Consider the following 22,757-nt stretch of genomic DNA (forward strand, 5'->3'; position numbering starts at 1 on the left):
TAGACAAGTCAAGAGCATAGCATGAACGGCAAAATACTTAAATTTTATTTATTTGTACAATTTTTATTTTATTTTATTTTATTACCACAAGTCAGAGCTAACGTCTCATTCTACAAAAAACTGTTAAATTTTTAACAGCAATTTATAGGAATAACAGTTAACACATAACGCTTGTATTATTAGCTAATATTTATTAAATGCTTCGATTGTTTCTTTATACATTTATATAACACATTAAACAAGTAATATTCATTTTTGCTGCTGAACCTGCAACTGCATCTTTTCATTGCATACCTTGCACCGTTATGTAAATTAGCAGAGAACATTTAAAGAGGGCTCTCGAGAACATTCTGTTGTTAACACGCCCCTGTAGCCAAACATCAGCTGGTGGGTCCCACCTACTGAGACGTGTGAGCGTTGCCCCTTTATGTCTACGCAATGGCTAGACTCTGATTTGATGCTTTTATAGCGGTTCAGACACGTCTCACGTAATCAAAACAACGTTACGAAACGTCTACGATACGGGAAAGGTTAGTATCTCTTTTTACGATACACACATTTTTTTATGTTATGTATGTTATGTGTGGAAGCATCCCTCTGAACGTGTGTTCCATTCAGCAATGCGAACCATAAAATATCATCTGCTGTGATATAATATAGTATATTGTTGTTATGTGGTTAGGAAATAAGTGAAATTATGAATTCATCCATTGTTTAATGAGTCTGGAGGTTATTGATTTTTTTCATCCGAATGCTTTCATTTCATCATATTTAAGTTCAGATGTCAGATGCGAATGCTGATTTTGTGTGAAAAAAGGCTGCATCACATGGCATCGCTTCCGTCCATATTTTTGGTGGTGCGTGAACCTCCTGGTAAATCTCTAACATCAGCACTTCAGGATTATATATATATATATATAAAAAAATCATTAATCAGAATTTAGAAATATAATGTAATTGTGCTGCTTTTGTATGTGAGTTTAGCTATACTATTTTTGGGATGTTACAAAGCTGAAGCATCAATATGAAGATTATGGGACATTATTATACAGCAGTTAGTTCTGGTCCTTTAAATTGCTCAGTTGCAAGAGGTTTGATTTTTACCATAACAGCTCTGGAATGGGACACTTTTCTAGCTGTGCCTGAAATTACCTCTATTCCCTGATTTTAGGTGTTAGACATTTTGTAACTGTGTTCAATACCACAGTGAAGTGGTTTGTTTAGTGTACTCATTAAATAACAACAACAACAAAAGCACAAAGAAAAAAAATTAAATAATAATAATATCCGACAGATGATAGTTGGTTGTGCTTTAGTTGAGTGTTTGGTGAGTGCAATAAAAACACATTCATGATATGAGATTATAGCATTAATACATATAAATATTTATGTGCTGTCAAAACCAAGTGATTAAATGCAAAGAATAATCTGGCATTGTCTCAGCTTCTCATTATGGTTCCTTAAAGGGGACGTAGACCTATTTGTGTGTGCTGGTGACAGATGGGACATACCTTTTTCTGGCTCGAGGGAGCAGATGAAGAGTATGGATGCTTGTGATGTGGGCTGGGCCAGACCAGGGTGTCATTAGCACTGGGGTCTGCAGAGGGGGTTCAGGAGTGGCTAAACTATGAAAAATTCACTATCCCTCCTTTTTTAAAAGGCTGGAGGAAGACGCCCCTCACACTTTCTCTCGGGATCTCACTCAGATGCTGAGTTTGCATTTATACCTGGCCAAAAAACAATGGAGCAAGTTGGTAATGAGATTGAAATGTGAGCTTGAGCATCTCTCATATCTTTGCTGACAGCTTACAAAGTCAACTGAGATCAAGCATTAGTAATCCTTTCAGATAGAGCCGGACTCTTTTTGGAGTTTCAGGCAGTTGATAAACTTGACAGTAATTTTAGTGAGAATGGGTTGAATATGACACCAATATGAAATAATAATTTTTAATCATTTGTAAATTCTATACATTATTTCTAATATAATAAAAGAATGCTATGTTAACAAATTATTGTATAGTATAGTATGTATTTATAGTATGTACATTTTATATAAAATTGTAACATTTAAATATATTTAAAAAATTATGTTACCTGGCTCAACTAGGCAATAAGAAAAATAATTTTCTTGTGTATTCTGTTTTAAATTTATTTATTTATTTGAAACAACACATAGTAAATACAGTGGCTCCAAAATTGGACCAGAGTTATTATATAAAAAATGTAGTTGAATGAAATAAAATAATTATTAACTAAACTTATATATATATATATATATATATCTCAAACTATCGGTCTATCTCCACCCCAATATTTATTTATTTATTTCAGCCAGTTGCCATGGAAAAAATTATAATTCTTATATGTGCTAAAATAACTAAAACCATAATAAAAAAATATTAAAACGTAATAATTCATCTAAAATAAAATTATGAACACAAACTACAATTGTATCTCAGCGATACTAAAATAACACTGATTTGAACACTTTAAAATAATTAGCATAACTGCAGATTATTTGGATATTTTAATTGATTTTTAGGGGTTCAATTACTTTTTGGGATCCATGTTTATTTGGTATTTAATTTAAATTGTAACACTATAATTTGAATTTCTTCTTTTTTTTTTCTTCTGGGACATTGCTAATATTATTATCAATATGCCAATATTGTGCTAACTGGGATGTTTAATTTTTTAAGTTTTAATCAAACACCTTGATCAGAGAAGCAATTTATGTCCTGTTATTGTGCCTGTAGGTTAACAATACAGTCTGCTTGTTTTGTGTGGGTTAATAAAAGCAAAGGAGATGGAGCCTTTTAGGGGTCTGTGATTAAAGATTGTGGAATGGAGCAACAACAAAAAAATCTGAGATGCTTAAGGGATTCACGACACCTATATATTCAAAGAAAGCACAGCCAACACCCGTTAATAAAAGACCTGTAGGAAAGGAGTTGCTGGAAATGAGCTAGATGAGACATTTAGCTAGATGAGACTCCATTTAAATCTTTGGCTGAACTAAACTGACACTTCATCCCAGTGTAGCAGCATCACTCTGAACCCTGTCATGCTTGTGAATAAGGAGTGTGTGATTCATACTAGCACTCCAGGAATTTACATTTATGCATTTAGCAGATCCTTTCACCCAAAGCCACTAAGTCATTTTTCCTAGAGATAACAATATTCATAGTTATTAGAAAGGTACGCTATAAAGCTAGAGCAAAGGTGAATTGCTAACAGAGAATTATTATTATTACTATTTTTTCCCGCGAAAAGCAGATTATATCTCTAAAGTAGGCTTATTTGACCTTATTTAACCCTTTTACCTCAAATATTTTGAGTACTGGCTCATGTTTAATTTACTCACCCTCATGTCATTCCAAATCTGCATTACACAAAAGAAGATATTTTGAAGAATGTTGGTCACAGTTTTGGTGCACATAAACTAACATTGTATGGACAAGAAAACAAAAAACAAAAACAAAAACAAACACTGAGACACTTCTCAACATATGTTTTGTCACGTTCAGTGTTATGGGAAACACAGGAGAAGGAACCAATTGCAGGTAAGTCATTTATTAAGGGATAATCCAAACGGGTAAACAAGCCAGGCAGGGTCAAAACCAGAAGATCCAAAACAAAACATAAACAAGACACGAACACAAGGCAAGGCAAGGCAAGGCAAGAATGACGGACATGAAATAACTCTGACATTAAACAAGGACTCTGTAACAAAGACAGAAACAAACCAGGTAGTTATAGACAGGTGCAAACGATGTAAGTGGGAACAGCTGAATACAATGAACAGTGACGAGAAGGGGAAGTGAGACCTCTAGTTCACACCCAGGGATACACAGACCAGACACACTGTGACATTACCCCCCCTCTAAGGAGCAGCTTCCAGGTGCTCCTCAGACACACAACAACAAACCAAAAAGACCAGGAGGGCGGCGGACAGGTGGAGGCTCAGGGGGAGGGACGGAGGGCCGGAAAAGAAAACTAGGGGAAAAGACACCAGAAGTGGAAACACAAAACAGGAAGACCAGGAGGGAGGAGGACCGGAGGAGGTTCAGGGGGAGGGATGGAGGGCCAGACTAACTGAGGGGAACAGACAGAAACATAAACATCAAACAGAAGTCCATGAAGGGCATGTTGAGGCGCCCACCAGGGCGGAGCAGAGGACCACCACAGCCGTGTGGTCAGGGCGGAAGCTCCCCAGGACGGAGCAGACGACCCCCACAGCCATGTGGTCAAAGCCAGAGCCCTCCAGGGCGGAGCGGAAGACCACCACAACTGTGTGGTCAGGGCGGAAGCCCCCCAGGGCGGAGCAGAAGACCACCACGTTCTCGAGGTCGCCGCTCGAGTCCCCCAGGGCTGATCGGATGACCACCACGTCCTCGTGGTTGCCGCCAGAGTCCCCCAGGGTGGAGCGGATGACCACCACGTCCTCGTGGTCGACGTCGGAGTCCCCCAGGGCGGAGCAGATGACCAACACGTCCCCGTGGTTGAGGCTGGAGTCCCCCAGAACGGAGCAGCAGACCACCCAGTGACTTGACTTGGCTCTGGAGGGTAATCGGTGACTGGCCCTGGCTCTGGAGGGTCCACAAACACCTGACTCGACTCTGGAGGGTCCACTGGAACCTGACTCGACTTCTGAGAGTCCACCGGAACCTGACTCGACTCCGGAGAGTCCACCGGAAACTGACTCGACTCCAGAGAGTCCACCGGAACCTGACTCGACTCCGGAGAGTCCACCGGAACCTGACTCGACTCCGGAGAGTCCACCGTAACCTGACTCGACTCCTGAGAGTCCACCGGAACCTGACTCGACTCCGGATAGTCCACCGGAACCTGACTCAACTCCAGAGAGTCCAGCGGAACCTGACTCGACTCCGGAGAGTCCACGGCAATCTGACTCGACTCCGGAGAGTTCACGGGAACATGACTCAACTCTGGAGAGTTCACCGGAACCTGACTCAACTCCGGAGAGTCCACCGGAAATCTGACTCGACTCCGGAGAGTTCACGGGAACATGACTCAACTCTGGAGAGTTCACCGGAACCTGACTCAACTCCGGAGAGTCCACGTGAATCTGCCTCGACTCTGGAGAGTTCACAGGAACATGACTTGACTCTGAACTGTCTGTGGGGACCTGAGGCGCCTCGGCCTCGGGCATCGCCTTGGCATCGGCACCGCCTCGGCCTCCGGAACAGCATCAGTCACTGCCTCGGCCTCTGGAACAGCATCGGGCACCGCCTTGACCTCCAGAACAGTATTGGGCACCGCCTCGGCATTGGGCACCACCTCGACCTCCGGAACAGCACCGGGCACCAACTCGGCCTCTGGAACAGCATCGGGCACCGCATCGGGAACGACCTCGGGCACCGCCTCGGCATCTGGCACCACCTCGGCGTCCGGAACAGCATCGGGCACCACCTCGGCCTCCGGAACAGCATTGGGCAAAGCCTCGGCATCGGCCACCACCTCGGTCTTCGGAACATCATTGAGCACCGCCTCAGCCCCCGAAACGGCATCGGGCACCGCCTTGGCATCGGGCACCACTTCGACCTCCGGAACAGCATCGGGCACCGCATCGGGAACGACCACGGCCTCGGGCACCCCCTCGGGGACGGTGGCGGCCCACTCGGGAACGTCCTCCTGGATGGCAGCGGCCCGCTCGGGAATGTCCTCCTGGACGGCAGCGGCCCGCTCGGGAACGTCCCCCTGGACGGCAGTAGCCCGCTCAGGAACGTTCTCCAGGCTTTGAGGAACGGTAAAAGCCTGTCTCCTCGTCCTCCGCCCTCTACGATGGGGAGTCGCGGGCACCTTGACTGGCGACTCAGACGTTGAGTCGGCCATCTTGTGCTGTGGATCTAAGCTGGCGGCCATCTTGTGTTGTGGCGCTGGGCTGGCGGCCATCTTGTGCTGTGGCCCTGGGCTGGTGGCCATCCTGGGCAGTGGTGCTGGGCTGACGACCACCCCGCCGGAAGAGACAGGAGTGGCTGGGGCATCCCACCGACACCGATGCTGCAGGTAGCGCACAAATTCCCAGAATTCCAGTGTCTCTAACTGCGCCATCTCTTCCAGAGACACTGGATCATCCAGACCGTCATTAAAATAATCCTTAAGGGCCGTATCGTTGTAGCCCATGCCCTCTGCCATGGACCAGAACACCTGAGCCAGGGCACCCACTTCATTGCCCTCTTGGCGGAGGGCGGTTAACCTCAGATACTTGGCTCGCCTCTCCGCCATCTTGGCTGGGGAACAGAAAAACAACATACCGCTGGTTCCTTGTGTGACGGAGTCCTTCTGTCACGTTCAGTGTTATGGGAAACACAGGAGAAGGAACCAATTGCAGGTAAGTCGTTTATTAAGGGATAATCCAAACAAAACATAAACAAGACACGAACACAAGGCAAGGCAAGGCAAGGCAAGGCAAGGCAAGGCAAGGCAAGGCAAGAATGACGGACATGAAATAACTCTGACATTAAACAAGGACTCCGTAACAAAGACAGAAACAAACCAGGTATTTATAGACAGGTGCAAACGATGTAAGTGGGAACAGCTGAATACAATGAACAGTGACGAGAAGGGGAAGTGAGACCTCTAGTGAACACCCAGGGATACACAGACCAGACACACTGTGACATGTTTTTGATTTAAAAAAAAAAAGAAAGTAAGTCATACGTTTGGAAAGATATGTGATATTCCAGTTTCTTAAGTAAGACATTCCAAGTTTCTTGAATTCATCTTAAAATCCGGGCAGCTGGAATGTATAGCAGCTACTTTCCCCTTTAGGGAAGCAGGCTACTAGTCACTTAGATCATAACCTACGTAACATGTGGGAGAAAAAGAATCACTATAGCAACCACCTCTGTCATACAGTGTATTTGAAAATGGTTCATTCTTGCATAGGATTATTGAGAATACGTTGTTCCTATTATTTGTGTTGAAAGCCTCATAATGTCAGTAGAATGTTTTTTTTTTTTTTTTTTTTTTTTCAATGCTCCCATGGGACGATTCCTCATTCAACTTAAGTAATGAAGGCAGTGTAATCTTCTCTAGCATAAACAGGGCTAATTGACTGCTCAATGTGGGCTGTATCTGTACGTATCTTACATAATACATTTTGTTTTGTAATATGATTGACAGTGCAGCTCCTGTTTGTGAGAAAGTGCAAAAACCGCAAAAACACAACAGAAGTCCAGACTTAGAAAATAATTGTTTGCCTAATAGTTGGATTAGCCATTTCTCTCTGTGTGTGTGTGTGTGTGTGTGCGCGTACACAAATGAGAGAGAGAGAAGTTGTGTCAGGTACCTCCTCTGATCCTTCAGGTCTTTGAGTGATTACTGCTTACTGGGACACTGTTTACACCATCAGAGCAGGAACTTATGGCAATGAAAACCTTATGGACTGTGTGTGGTATGAATTGGAATCTTATCCACCTATCCATGTCTGTCTGTCTGTCCATCTGCCCGCCAGTCTGTTATATGATGTACTGTAGAGTCAGTGATCAGTATGGCAGCTAATCAGGATCCTGTATCAGCATTATTTCATCATATTGACCGACAAATGGAACATTATAACATGGAACATGATAACCTTATGACGCGAATCACTGATTTAGTTGTTAGAAATTATCTTATTACATTGGAATAAAGAGATTGTGGAGTGATAGCAAAATCTATCTATACTTTTGTAGTATAAAGTGGTTGACCAATCTGAATCAAATATTGCAGAATGTCTGTAATAAATACATAATAAAAACCTTTGTCTTACTCTTAGCACTTCTTTCACTCCCACCCTCCATCTCCCCTCGCTTTCCTCTTCTTACGACTAGTGTCTCTAGTGCACCTGCTCCCTGTCATGGTTTCATTTGGAGGACAGGGCTGAATCTAAGCAACCCCCTGGAAACCATTCATTGTCTCCCTCCCTCCCTCCCACCTTTTAACACACATAGACTGCATATCTCATTTTATTGCATATAGTCATAGAAACCACAGCTTACTAGTCAATGCCCTCTCATTCCCCATCTTTCCTTTGCTTATTCTTACTTATCCTCTAGTCTAATGACAATGTTAAATATTAATGCTAGATCTCTCTCTTTAATGCTTTGGTTGCAGATTTCAAACATCATGCCTGTGGCAGCCACCAGCACAGAGCATTGTAAGTATTATCATATATAAGAGAGTTTTTGGCCCTGCAGACTTTATGAAATTAATGCATAAAACAACTTTTTGCACTCTATGTTTATGTATCCAATAACAATGTCCATGTAACGTATTGGTGCTCTAAGGAAAGCAAGATGACAGAGAATCCCAAATAACAGTTCTTTCATAAATCCACAGAAGAAACAATAGAGAAGATGCATAATCAGGTCTCTGTCGTTTCCCTCCAGCAGTGCTGCAGGTGTTGGACACGCTGAGTGACAGCACCAGCTCCGCCACCGCCAATGACCTGGATCTTATCTTCCTCAAGGGCATCATGGAGAGCCCAGTGGTCAGTTTTCAGCCCCAAACATACTGAAGCCATTATTGCCAAAGAAAAAAAGAAAAGAAAAAAACTTTTTTTGACTGTACATTACTGTATATGACTGCAGATTACCCCACCTATTGCTAAATACATTTATGAAATTCTGATTTAAAATAAATTTAAAATAAGTCAATTAAGTTCACAATTCAGTCACTTCTCCTCACCAAGACTTCATTTATTTAACTACAAATACAGTAAAAACAGTTATTGTTTTTGTAATTTAAACGTAATTTAAAAGTTTTCTATTTGAATATGTTTTGAAATTTAATTTATTCCTGTGATCGCAAAGCTGAATTTAAAGCAGCCATTACTTGAGTCTTCATTGTCACATGATCCTTCAGAAATCATTCTAATTTTGTACTCGATTATAATCAATTATTTTTGATGATCAACTTCTAATAATGGTTCTTAGCAACAGTAGCAAAATAAGCATTCTCTCATGACAAACCAATAACTGGTGATGAATATGGTGCTTCAAACCTGATCTCTTAGAGTGCTCAGAGTCTGGAGGAGACACGACTGAAGGCCGTGAGGGACAATAATGTGGAGCTGGTGCAGGACATCCTGAGAGAGCTGAGCCCCTTTACACACCGCAGCAACACCGCCGCAGAGCTGTCAAGCATACTCAACCAGCCGCACTTTCAGGTACACAGCTGTAGATCAACAAACCTGTCAAATGAAATGGGAATAATAGACAGTCTGATTAAGAACTGACATGCTGTGCTTTTGATGATCAGTCTCTGTTGGAGACACATGACTCTGTGGCCACACAGACGTGTGAGACTCCGCCCTCGAGCCCCTGTGCTTTCATGGAGCCACCCATCAGTGTACGGGTGCCAGCCGATGCCATCCGCATGGTGGGCATCCGCAAAGTGGCTGGAGAGCATTTGGTAAGATGGCATTCACAGTGTTTCTGTGTGCAGATCAGGCTTTCAGTTTTGCTCATCTCTCATACTCTAGATGTAAAAAAATGTTTTCATGCCTGGCATAACTCATAGAAATAAGGGGTGGGGTGGGGCGGTATAGAGAATATACATTTTATATTTATGCTTTGCTCTAAAATATGAAAATGTTCATATACATTGTATATCAAGTAAATTCTATAATTATTTTATTTTACAGAGTACACATTTTTTGTATGCTCTACTCTAAAATAGTCAATTAATATATAAATGTCATGGAAAAAGTTAATTCATGAATTGTTTTGTGTTTGGACTTCTTGTTTCTGACTCGTTGTCCTGTTGTTTTGTCAGGGTGTGACGTTCCGTATTGAGAAGGGAGAGCTGGTGATCGCCCGCATTCTCCACGGGGGGATGATCGACCAGCAGGGTCTGCTCCACGTGGGTGACATCATCAAAGAGGTGAACGGGCGAGAGGTGGGGGACGACCCTCATGTGCTGCAGGAGATGCTGCAGGAGGCCAGTGTCAATGTGGTGCTCAAAATCCTTCCCAGCTACCAAGAGCCACATCCCCCGAGACAGGTACCATCTCCACCCCCTAAAGACACAGTGGGACATGTTACTTGCATGCCCAGGGCATCAGTGACCCCGTTTACACCTGGTATTATGTCTCAGGCAACCAGAGGTTTTGTGGCTCCACATATGCACATCACTACTTTCCTCTGGTTCTTCTCTGCTGCTCTTTCCTGGTTGTCATGGATACCAGAGTAAGGAGTGAGCGCAGAAGTCTCACTCTCAGTTAAAGCCAGATGTGTTCACTGTGAGACACTGTTTCAGTTTCAGTAGACACTGTTAGCATTTTACTATTTCAGACTACAAATATATATATTTGTTTGATGTGGTGTATCAGATGGACTGTTAAAATATTAACTTCTAACTCATTTCTCACATTTGTTTTCAATCGTTTTCAGATTTTGAATGATTGAAAACAGTCAGTGCTGGGTAGTAAGCGATTACATCTAATCTGGATTACTTATTCACATAATGGAAGTAAATTATACATCATTTATTGATTCTCCCTAATTCATTTTTTTCTCCCTTAAATTTCCCTTTTTAAAACATTTTACAGCTTCTATACATTTGGAAAGTCTTCAATTTTTTATTGAGCTGCACACTCTAGCAATTTCTGTCATGTAATTTGTAATCAGAAACAGACTACAATCTGTTAAGTAATCTACCCAGCGCAGGAAACAGTTCAGATCAATAACTTTACCCTAAACTGTATTTCAGTCAGGATCACGATTATCCTTGGCTCTACAGGTTTTTGTGAAGTGCCATTTCGATTACGACCCGGCCAATGACAACCTCATCCCTTGCAAGGAGGCGGGACTAAAGGTCTCAAATGGAGACATTCTGCAGATTGTTAACCAGGACGATGTGAACTGGTGGCAGGTTAGTCAGTCAACACAGGAGCACTACAGTGCCTTTGTGCTAAAATGACTTGTTCATTTACCTTTTTTGAGGATGTGAAGTCACGTTTGCTCTTTAGTTAAAGTGTAAAGATCTCTTTATAAAAGTTGTTTTGGCTTGTAAAATTACTGTATAACAAAACTAAAAATATGCTCAAGGACTTGTTTGTACATGATATCTCCGAAGGCACATCATGTAGAGGGAGGCAGTGCGGGCCTGATTCCCAGTCAACTTCTGGAGGAGAAGAGGAAAGCTTTTGTGAAGAAAGATGTTGACCTTTTACCAGCAGGTACTTATTATTATTATTACAGTTTTAAATGTATATATGTTAAATATATTCAAATGTAATTTATTCCTATGACGCCAAAGAAGAACGTTCAGTGTCATTAATCCAGTCTTCAGTGTCACATGATCTTCCAGAAATCATTCTGTATTGATTTCCTGCTCAAGAAACATTTCATTCAAAGAAAGAAATCATTGTTAATGATGAAAACAGTTGTGCTGCCTAATATTATTGTGGAAACGGTTTTATTTGATCTTTCCAGGGCTTGTTTAACAGCATTTATTAGATTTTTTTTTTTTACATTATAAGTGTCTTTACTATCATTTTTGATCAATTTAACATATCCTTGATGTATAAAAATATTCCCCTTTATTTTGTCAATTATTTTTTTTTTTTGACCGCCCCATATAGAATGGTTAATTTGTGCATACCGCGCCCTGGTGGATATAATATGAACATGAACTATGTCTAATCATAAAGCAGCGCAAACAGTTAAGGTGCATACTTTGTTAAAAGTTCAGTAATGATGTTAATATGTCAAAAAATATCACTGTGTATTACAGCCAATCTCTGCACTGGAATGGCTGACAAGAAGAAGAAGAAAATGATGTATTTAACTACAAAAAATGCAGGTTTGTTTTTCTTTTCCATTCAGTTCTTGTCTTTTGAAACGTCATGTCTTTTCTGTTTTCCAATCTTCGTTCTCTTTCCCTTGTCAGATTTTGACAGGCATGAATTACTTATCTATGAGGAGGTGGCAAAATTCCCACCGTTTCTCAGGAAGACGCTTGTTCTGATCGGTGCACCTGGAGTAGGCAAACGAAGTCTGAAGAATAAGTTGCTAGTGTCAGACCCTCAGCACTACGGCACCACCATCCCCTGTGAGTCCTCTCTAGCTGTTTCAAGCACAGTTTTCACTCTTACGAGAGCTCGAGACTCATTCATGATCATGACCTAATGTAAATATTTCTTCCATTAAGTGTAAGAGATTTTTTAGGACATAATAAAAATGTAGTGCTGAGCTGTTCTTATGTAATGGTCCACAGACACCTCTAGGAAACCCAAACCAGCAGATAGAGAGAATATGACGTATGTCTTCACATCCCGGAGTAAGATGGAGGCTGATATAAAAGCTGGCTGCTATCTTGAACACGGTGAATATGACGGTAACCTCTATGGCACCAAGATTGACTCCATCCATGAAGTAGTGGAAGCTGGACGCATCTGTATCCTGGACGTCAAACCACAGGTAAAGGACTGGGACAACTGAGGATAACATCAACATCCATGAGATTTCATAATCATATGATGCTGTTTTTTAGTATTCCATAAAAATAAAATAAAAACAATTTGATTCCGATTTTTTTTGCCATAGGCCCTAAAAGTCCTCAGGACATCAGAGTTTTTGCCTAATGTGGTGTTCATCAAAGCCCCTGAGTTTGAGGTGCTGAAGGCCATGAACAGATCTGGGATGGAGGCAGGAGTGACCACACAGCAGACAGTACGTTTAAGTCCCACTCAGTAGCTATATACCGTATTTTCTGGACTATTAGGACTTTTTTTCATAGTTTGGCTGGTCCTGCGACTTATAGTCAGGTGCGACTTATTTATCAAAATTAATTTGACATGAACCAAGAGAAATGAACCAAGATAAAACATTACCGTCTCCAGCCGCCAGAGGGCGCTCTATGCTGCTCAGTGCTCCTGTAGTCTACACAGAAGACATAGAGCGCCCTCTCGCGGCTGTAGATGGTAATGTTTTCTCTTGGTTCTTGGTTCTTAATAAATGCGACTTATAGGCAAGTGCGACTTATATATGTTTTTCTTCTTCATCATGACGTATTTTTGGACTGATGCGACTTATACTCAGGTGCGACTTATAGTCCGAAAAATACGGTACTAGGATACTCTAGTTTTGACCATTCTAAAAATCTGAGTCTGCCTCTTCTTGACAGGACACAGAGCTGAAGAGGACAGTGGATGAGAGCGCCAAGATTCAGAGAGTGTACGGACACTACTTCGACCTCACCATAGTAAACGACGATTTGGAACAGGCGTACAGGAACCTCAAATCCTCCCTAGAGAAGTTAAAGGGAGCTCAGCAGTGGGTTCCCGTTGGGTGGGTCTTTTAGAGCTCAGTGTGGCAAGTAATGGATGTTTCATGCTACACTTTATACCAGTGTTAAGAGAGCTTATATGAGGGCATGTGTGTGCATGTGTGTGTGTGAAATCATCATCTATCCTTTTCAAAAACTTCAGAACCAAGCTTATGGCTAACTCCTGTGTCAGAGTTTAGCTACAGTCTCATCTTTTTATTTACAGGAAGCATATGTTTAAAGTAGGCAAGTTTCAGTTTAGATGCATTTTTGACATTTGAGATTTATTTTTTATTTTTTTATTTAGCGAAAAATCTGAACCTCATCCTTAAGTTAAAAATAATAATAAAAATAAAAAGATACATTTATTTCAGTTACAAAACTGTAAAACAAAACTATATTTTGTAGAATATATCTTGAATTAATAATGACTTTTGGAAAATTGTTTTTTGTAGTTGTTTATTTAAATGTAAGCTTTTCAAACTGTTGTTATATTTAGGGTTAAAAACAAACGGAAAAACAATTTACCAAAGTTAAATGTCAATATAGCCTATACTTAACTGTTCAAAAGTTTGGGATCAGTAATATTGTAATACTTGAAAAAGTGATAGTATACAGGATATTTATAATGTTACAAAATAGTTCTTTTTTAATTAAATGCTTTGAATATAATATTTTTAAAAGCGTTTAATAGAATTCTTAATATAAATTTTAAATTCTGAAAAAAATATATCACAATTTCCACAAAAACATTTAAGCAGCACAACTGTTTTCAACACTGATGATAATAAGAAATGTTTCTTAAGGATCATGTGACATTGCTGAAAATTCAACCTTAATATCACATTAATAATTTACATTTTAAAATAACATTTTAAAAAACATTTTGCAATCTAATAATATTTCCTAACTTTTACTGTATTGTTTATCAAAAAAAAACAAAATGGCGGCCTTGATGTACATAAGTGTCTTCAAAGATCTATCGACATCAAACTTTTGAATTATAGTATGAATTCTTATCCAGATTTGCATTTAAGTTATGTTTTTTTTAATATATATTTTTGATTTAGAATTCACAGTTTAGTACAGGCCTACATTAATTCAGTTTTTCATGGGTGGTATATGATTGGACAGTGTTTCATCGTTGAATTATATTTTTATTATGAGGTTCTATTTTGCTCAGCTCCTGTTGTTGTGTCAGGCACATGACTTTTGTTCAGTTTTTTTCATCCACATTACATCACTATTTTTTTTTTTTAATTCATGTGTCGCAAGAACATATTGAAACTTGATCATATTAAAACAGAAAGCAAACTGAAAGACATATGAGTAACGGAAACAGCAGGCAGATAATATTTTGCACACAATATACTGTGCAGAAGCTGTCACTATACTATATATACAGCATATACTATATATTGATTTCACATGGTTCTTTTTGAAAGATCACTATATCAAACATTGTGAACTGTATTTACATATCCTACATGCAAACATGTGCCAATATGTATTCATTTTTTTAACAAGTTTTAAAGCCCCAAACATCATTTTTAATTGGAAAAGAGCCTGTAAATTGAAGTGCTAGAGCATGACATTAAGATCTTTATATAAATATCCATGAAGATGCTGTTGGTGTAAAATGTTGTGTATCTGATCTTATTTGCAGCAGACATCATGATGTATTTATTCTAATGCTGCAATGCTTATTGGATGAAAATATCTATTTTTCTTAAAGACAAATCCTCTCTACTTTTTTATTCAAACATTCTTCAAGTGCCAATTTATAGTCACTGATTATCTTTCATGGCAGCTATTGTTTATTTATTTGTTTTGTTTTTTTATAATTTATATCTATGTGTAAGGTGTTATGATTTCAGTTTTGATATTGGTATTACATTTCCTATGTATCAGATAATGGAATCGGCTAGAGGCAGATACTGTATAGTAGTCATGTTTCATGTGCAAAATCAGTGTGTGCTTACAAGAACAACCTGTAAAGTGCCTGATTTCTGAAATAAAATGTTTGGGGAAGTAAATGAATCATTAATTGAAAGACTGTAATAATCAAAGTCAGAAAAAATACTGACAGCCTTTTGTACACCTTTTGGCTTCAGTGTCTGTATGGATGATGAATTACTGTCCAGATTTACAATGAATCCACACAGAAAAGAACCAGATTTCAATCTCATTGAATGGGATCAATATCTTAAGCAAATTACAGAGGAAATCATTTATTTAAAACCTAAATGTGACCTATTCAAGGAATATAGAATGCTTTGTTTTCAATTAGTGACATTGTGACATTTGTGTTGTTTTCACTGGTTGCTAATTTTGTTAACTATGAATGTAACTAAAGTAGCACATACACATCCATATGAATCTGTCATTTTTAAGATTTAAGATATTAATATGAAATTTCTGAAGTAAATTATAAAGTAAACATATAATTAAGTGCTATTGTTCAATGATATGTTGTGTTTTTCTGTCTGTGAAAGGGAAACATAAAGATATGCACTGATTTATCAGCTTCAATTCGGGTGAGCTCACAAATTGTCCAAACAGTCACGTCATCCAGTCTACTTCTCTCCTGGGCACATTGTTCAACCGGTTTCACCATTAGAGGGCAGAGTTTGTCCCAAATGTATAATAATACATAACTTCAGAGACTGCAGACCGTCGTCGAGAGTGTGGTAGGTAGAGATCTTTAGTAAAGGCTTGTCTATTTGGAGGAAACGGAATGTTTTACTATTTGATTAAAGAAACAAGTTACGAGAGACCAAGTAGCTGCAACTTCTTTAACCATGAATATAATAGTAATAATACAGCAGAGTGCAATTTTAAACATTTTAAAAACATTTTAAAACTAAATATTAATAAATACGAAGTACACAAGTTTTCATCTAAACGTATTTTAATAGCCAAATTATTTCAATTACATCCGCTAAAATATAATGCGTTGCCATGCCACTATGATACTCAACATACGCAGTGATATGATAAACAGGTGTTTCTTGTCCAATCAGATACCGGGACCAGAGCAATCCGTATGTTATCAGTGTTGTCAATTTAGGGATTTTGTCATAAAATTTAGCTACTTTCTCATTGTAGCTGCGATGTTACTTCTATACTCTTTGGCCTACCCTTCTTTCAGTTCCCTCCCTTAACCGTTGCTCATATCCTGTCGCCTAGCAACCGTGACAGCGCTATGCAAGACGCGGGTGAAGAGCTCATCGTTCTCTCCCCGGAGCTTTATAAACACTTCTGTCTGCTCTTTCGTCCTTAGAAGCGTTAAAAACAGCTTCAATCACTAACAAATAAGCTGTGTGTAAGGGGATATTCACACAGGCAGTAAGGAAGAAGCTAGTTTACGAAAGTAAACTTTTTTTTTTACATATACACGTACAAATGTAAAAAAAAAATGCTTATTGCTAAAACAAAATGCCTAACTAGAAAACCACTGAAAATATATATTTTTGAAAAGCCAGTTTTTAAAAAACATCGAAAATAATACTCCTCCCCCACTCCGCTACTGCTCGCTTCGTCCTTCCGAAAAGAATTATGGGATAGGTAGGACGCGAAAGGATCCACCACACCCATCCTTCCAATTCGGGGAAAAGGAGGACGCATTTGTGGGCCGCATTTGAAGGATCCAAGGGGCAAGGAAGTCGACCGAAAGTTGAAGTCGGGTGGGGGCTGCCATCTTTTAGCAGAACTTCACTTGCGTTAGCATTCCCATTGACTCCCATTCATTTTGGCGTCACTTTGACAGCGAATAACTTTACATCTGAGGCGTTTAAAGACTCTGTTTGTCCATTATTTATTTCTAAAGATACACGACAATGTATAAAGGGCTCCATTACCTTCTATGTTACATTATGGCCCCGTATAAATAGTTTTTGTAAAAAATAGGCTAACGATTGCGTCATAACCACTCGGCTCTCTGTCGCATTACCGTACAGACAGGAGGAGAAGCTCGCAGGCAATTAACTTAATATGACGTGCTGGCATTACATTTTAAAATACTATACAAAATAATTAATCAGAATACTTACTCCTGCTCACTCACGACAAAGAACTCCCCGCTCAAGCTTGCCGTCTCTGCAAAATTAACGATGGCAGTTTGCACTCACAGCCACTTAGACGATTTACATCTGTCAGACAGGTTGCTGACGTCGTCAAGCTTCGTTTAAGTCTGCGCGTCAGAAACGGAAGTGCTAAAAAAACGCTAAAACTGGGCTTCATTTGTCTCAATTGAGTTCCAATGGGGTCGCTGTGTCCATTTCTTTTACTGTCTATGGAAGGATCCTACGAATTTGGACAGCCTTCGTCGCGGCGCTGTGACGTAACATCCTTCAAATGCGTCCTCTGAAGGGTAGACCCTGAATTTGGACACATATCTGCCGTGACGCACACCCAAATTACACTTACGTCAGGGGACCAACTACTCAGTGCATGAACATTTTGTTTTAACCACGGACACAAAAGTTCTTCCACAATTCATGTCAACCAGATACTGAGATACACAGTGCATCATCTTGTCATGTGCTGGGATGCAGTATTTTGCACTTACTTTGTAACAGTGTTTTTTGAGTAGTTGTGTTGCCTGAAATAAGTTTGTATGAATGAAGTTTTTGGAGAATCATAATATCTTTTATCTATTGTATTTGAGCAGGACAGGGATGCATTTTGGTGACACCTAAAACAAATTCCCAACATAATTTTTTTTTGTCTTTCCATCATTTCCATTTTGTTATATTTTTATACTGTCATCATTTGTAAAGTGTTTGTGTGTGTGTATGCGTGTATGCGTGTGTGTGTGTGTGTGACTTTTTGTAAAAAATTTAGACTTTTGGGGATGGTTCTAGAGATTTTCTGAGGGATTTGTTTTGCAAAACTGCATGTTATGTGCATTACATTTAAAACAAAAACAACACCTTTAAATCTTCTCACCTAAAGGGACAATGAAATGTCATTATTTAATCACTCTCATGTCATTTAAAACCTGTATGTGTTTCTTTCTTCTCTTGAGCACAAAATAAGATATTGTGAAGAATGCTGGTATTCAAACAGTTGGGGTGAACTAACCTGTACAAAAAAAAATTCTCCCTTGAACTTGCTTATGAAAATTATATGTGCACCTCCTTATCTGCTACCAGCAGTTATTTATGGATACAGGATGGTAAAGGAACTTCGAAGGTAATCTGTAGAAATGGCCAAACTATTTATTAAAAGGAAATAATTTATATTCTGAAAGCAAGTCATTCTCTGCAGCAGGTCGAGTTGACCTTGATATTTTCAGGCATTTACTTTTATTAACCCAGTGGCTCTGAGAATATAGTTGAGAGTCCAGTAGACTACAAGTAAATGGGAAGCTTCTGATTTTTCTGTAGGTCATGTAGTGAAAGTGGATGATTCCATACTTTATGACAGGCCATTGGTGTCATTTCTGAGAATATTTTAGTCATGTGATGATATGATGACATGGGGATGGGTTTTTTTCACATAAGACATGATGTACAAGGACAATACTAATGTAGACCTTTGTACCGGTAAACATTCCATTGCAACCATAATTCCATTTCACTTACAACCCAGATACAGTAAAAGCTTATTTTTTTACACTTTTTACACTGTCTTTCCATAGATTATGAAGCATGAGAAATGAAGATGATAGTAAAAATGGGTTAAGTATGTTTTTTGATCTAGAACTCTCAAGCCTCTTGAACTTGGACATAAAACATGTCAGAATCTGAAATGTTCTGAAATGATTTTCATCATCCTGTCTTTCTTTAAATCATAAGACAATCTTTCTGAATTAAAAGTAGCTAATGTAAATGAATGAATTGACATTATTTAATTTGGTGGGTAATGTTTAATAATAAATCAATTGAACAAATGTTTAATATTAAATTAATAACAAATCAATAAATGGACAGACAAAGAGAGAAACTGTTAGCAATGTGACTGTATGCAATTCTGTAACCTTGGCTGACATAAAAACATTTGAAGAGGTAGATTTTATTTTTACTTTGTTTTTTACATATTGTGTTTACTAACAAAATCACACTTATGTGACTGTGTGTAACTGTCAATGGACCTTCTGAATAGCCAAGGCTGTGAATTCTAAATGTGATGTATTAACTATATGGATCACATTTCATGAGTAATAATAAATGCATTGGCTCATATGTGTGTAGGACCACGAGGACAGTGGCAGCAGTAATGCAGGAGGCGGAGCAGGAGGTTGTAGCAGTGCTGGACTTTGGCTTCTGAGGGTGCAGCTCAGGGGCATGTTGACCATGAAGAGAACTTCCAGAAAGTAACAAAGATGTCTTATACTACATATCATTTATTATCTCTCATTAACTTTTAACATACTCTCAGGTATATGCTGAGGATATTAATAAAAGGCATGATTTATACATTCTTTCAATCATACATTTTCAGCCATACGATTTACAACAGGTCAACCTAAAACATTTATTGTAAATGACACATTTCACAAGTTAACAAAAAAGCTATAGCATGTACAAAATGTATAAATATTCACAAAACAAAAAAAAATATATACTTTAAAGTTCTGCTGCTCATTGTGCAAAACGGTCTTTCTTTGTGACCCTGTAGGACATGTTCAGAATCCCAACAGCATTACAGATTACTATAACTGTCACATTTTCTTTCTCATCTTTTAAACCTTTGCATTGGTAGCAGGAGTAGTGGTCCTTTGAAAAGTCATGAAAATATGACGTTACCTTCTATTTTTTCCTTTAACCAGTCCATGTGCTTGAGATGCGCTTATGTTTGGTGTGATCATGAATGTGAGGGTGAAGGAGAGACAGATTCTGAATATGCAGGAGGGGGTTCCACAGGACAGGCCTCTGGCTTCAGATTTAACTGCAAAAGCAGGAATTAATGATCATTAACAGTGATGACAAAAAGCTCATTTAAACATTTCAGGATGCAATAAATGATGATAAAATTTACCCAAAAAGTACATTTGAATCACACATTTGAGAAAGCCAAGTTAAAACCAATATTTACGAGTAAAGCAAAGTTATTTAATTTGAATGCATTAAAAATACAGCTGTTCAAAAATGTAGCAATTATTAGCAAGCAATTGCACAAATACATCAGTATGTTGTAAAGTTAAAAAATATACTTAGTTGTATATTGTAGTTAGTTGTATAGTTAGTTAGTTTAGTTGTTTATATAAAATTGGTCAAAAACAAATTTTAGGCACTGGTATTTGGTATTTCCAACTCAAACAATCAAGGATCTAAAGTTGTGTAATCATTTACTCGCCCTCAAGCTCTTCCAGACCTGAGAGTTTCTTTATTCTGTTGAGCACAAAAGAAGATATTTTGTAAATGGTCCCAACTGATTTTCATAGTATTTTTTCCATACTATGAAAGTCAGACAGATATTCTTCATAACATCTTTTGTGTGTGTGTTCAACAGAAGAATGACACTACAAAGTGACGATGTGACATACAGCCAAGTATGATGGCCTAACCTGATTTTACCAAGTGCGACATGTTCCTGGGACAACATCGTTGTTGACCCTGGAACAACATTGTGATTATCCAATCAGATTTGAAGAACCAGTTTATAGATTTTGTGAAGTTTATGCTTAAAATCAGTGTTTGGTGCTTGTACATCAGTGTCATTCATCTATCATTTCCTCTGATTTTAGGGATTACTCATGGTTAAGGTTAGGTTTAGGTGTAGGGATATGGTTAAGAATATATTTTTGGAGTAAAATGTTGTTCCAGGGTCAACAAAATATGTTGACCTAGGAACACATCGAACTTGGCAAAATCAGGACGTGCAAGTATGATGACCCATACTCAGAATTTGTGCTCTGCATTTAACCCATCCAAAGTGCACACACACAGAGCAGTGAACGCACACACACCGTGAACACACACCTGGAGCAGTGGCCAGCCATTCATGCTGTGGCACCCTGGGAGCAGTTGGGGGCTCAGTGCCTTGCTCAAGGACACATCAGTCGTGGTATTTTCCGGCCAGAGACTCGAACCCACAACCTTAGGATTAGGAGTCAAACTCTCTAACCACTAACCCACGACTTCCCTTTATCATCAGGCTCAAGGTTTGGGGTGTTTGGAGTGAGTAAATGATGACAGACTGTACATTTTCTGGGGTGAACTTATTAATAATAATGAATTAAGTTATCACCGTGATATTTACAAAGCCATTGAAATGTTTTTAGAGTGAGTTGCACAATTTCGTCAGGGTTACCTCGTGATAAGCAGGAGGTGGCTCGTAGAACTGTACAGTGCTGTAGCGCGGTGGTCTGTGAAGCTCATCCTCAGACAGAGAGATTGGAATGACGAAGACAGAGCGCTGATCCACGGCTCGAGCTTGTGCCTGCAGACGCTCCACGCGCTCCTTACGAAACCGCTGGAATATTTTACAGAAGCCAGCACAGCAGATTGTCAAAAACCCAAAGGTTACAATAGGTACGATGATCCTGAAAGAACAACAGTTGGGCAGTGTTAAGATACTGCATGAGTGTGAGCACGTGTGATGATGTGAGTTTTAGTTGTTAGTGATGATAAAGAGCATCAATCATTCATATATCGTACAGCTAAACAGAAGATAGAAACTGATCATTTATTTATTGTTATAAATAATAAACTACAGATACATAAGATACATTTAGTATACTAACAGATGGTTTGGGAACTGTGCTCGTGTGTGTTCAATTTCACAAAAGAGCACTGAGAGCAGGTATACATACCTAAATACTGTAATATATGAATCATCACTCCTCTCCATGGCAATGAAGAAATTCCCAAATCAGCAGCAACTCTGTCAGGAAATAAATAAATTATATTTAATTAGTCTATTATTAATGTACATATGATATTGAATTTATTGTTAGGTTTTCAGTAGGTCCATCCAACTCTTCATACATGAAACATTTAAGAGGCAGTACTTTGTTCAAATCCGACTTTATGCTAAAACATACATGGACCTTTCATAGACCTTTGAAAATCAGTGTGTAGATATTTAACCATATTTAACCCCCATATTAAACTTTTGTAACCTAATGAGTCAAGACAGTGATTCAAAAAGGAAATGTCCTAATGCTGTATTGAGGACAGATGTAAAAGACAACAAATCACAGTTATGAAACAAAATATATATTTCCAAGTTTTCCTTTTGAGTTCTTACTCAATGGGCCCAAGTGGGCTAAAAATGTTGTCCCAGGCTCTATAAAGTTTAGTGAACACCTTGCTGTAGGCCTATATGTTAGAGCAGATCAGCAAATCATGCCTTTAACACTATTACAAAGCCTACAGATCAGTATATTTATACAAGCCCAGTCACATGCTGGTAATATTCTACTAGCATAAATCAACATCGAACACATTTTATGTAGCCAGTGAAATTATTTCTTAAAACCAGCGAGTATTCAAGCACATCTCTGAAAAACAAATAGAAGTCTTACCTCA

The 22,757-nt window shown here is 39.0% G+C and overlaps 1 protein-coding gene and 1 long non-coding RNA gene across 5 annotated transcripts; one reads left to right on the top strand and one right to left on the bottom strand.

The window, feature by feature from the left end:
- Nucleotides 1–402: 402 nt before the first annotated feature.
- Nucleotides 403–15,314, top strand: LOC127950435 (MAGUK p55 subfamily member 2-like). Of its 4 annotated transcripts, none has more exons than XM_052547499.1 (13): nt 403–530; nt 8,122–8,164; nt 8,397–8,497; nt 9,023–9,175; nt 9,268–9,420; nt 9,784–10,011; nt 10,750–10,881; nt 11,086–11,188; nt 11,746–11,814; nt 11,902–12,063; nt 12,229–12,431; nt 12,558–12,683; nt 13,138–15,314. In XM_052547499.1, exons 2-13 carry the CDS (start codon nt 8,134–8,136, stop codon nt 13,312–13,314), a joined length of 1,638 nt encoding a protein of 545 aa, XP_052403459.1. In that variant the 5' UTR covers nt 403–530; nt 8,122–8,133; the 3' UTR covers nt 13,315–15,314. The 4 variants fall into 4 exon arrangements, with proteins under 4 accessions (XP_052403459.1, XP_052403468.1, XP_052403445.1 ...); XM_052547508.1 differs by having other exon boundaries at nt 8,400–8,497; XM_052547485.1 differs by lacking the exon at nt 403–530 and having other exon boundaries at nt 8,068–8,164.
- Nucleotides 8,145–17,766, bottom strand: LOC127950464 (uncharacterized). The gene is made up of 3 exons (XR_008152469.1): nt 17,331–17,766; nt 9,011–9,199; nt 8,145–8,520 (listed from the first exon to the last, which is right to left on the bottom strand). It is a non-coding gene; the product is annotated as an uncharacterized LOC127950464 (long non-coding RNA).
- Between the last annotated feature and the right edge of the window lie 4,991 nt (nt 17,767–22,757).

Source organism: Carassius gibelio, chromosome A3 (genome assembly GCF_023724105.1).
Source record: "Carassius gibelio isolate Cgi1373 ecotype wild population from Czech Republic chromosome A3, carGib1.2-hapl.c, whole genome shotgun sequence".
NCBI classification, from domain to species: domain Eukaryota; kingdom Metazoa; phylum Chordata; class Actinopteri; order Cypriniformes; family Cyprinidae; genus Carassius; species Carassius gibelio.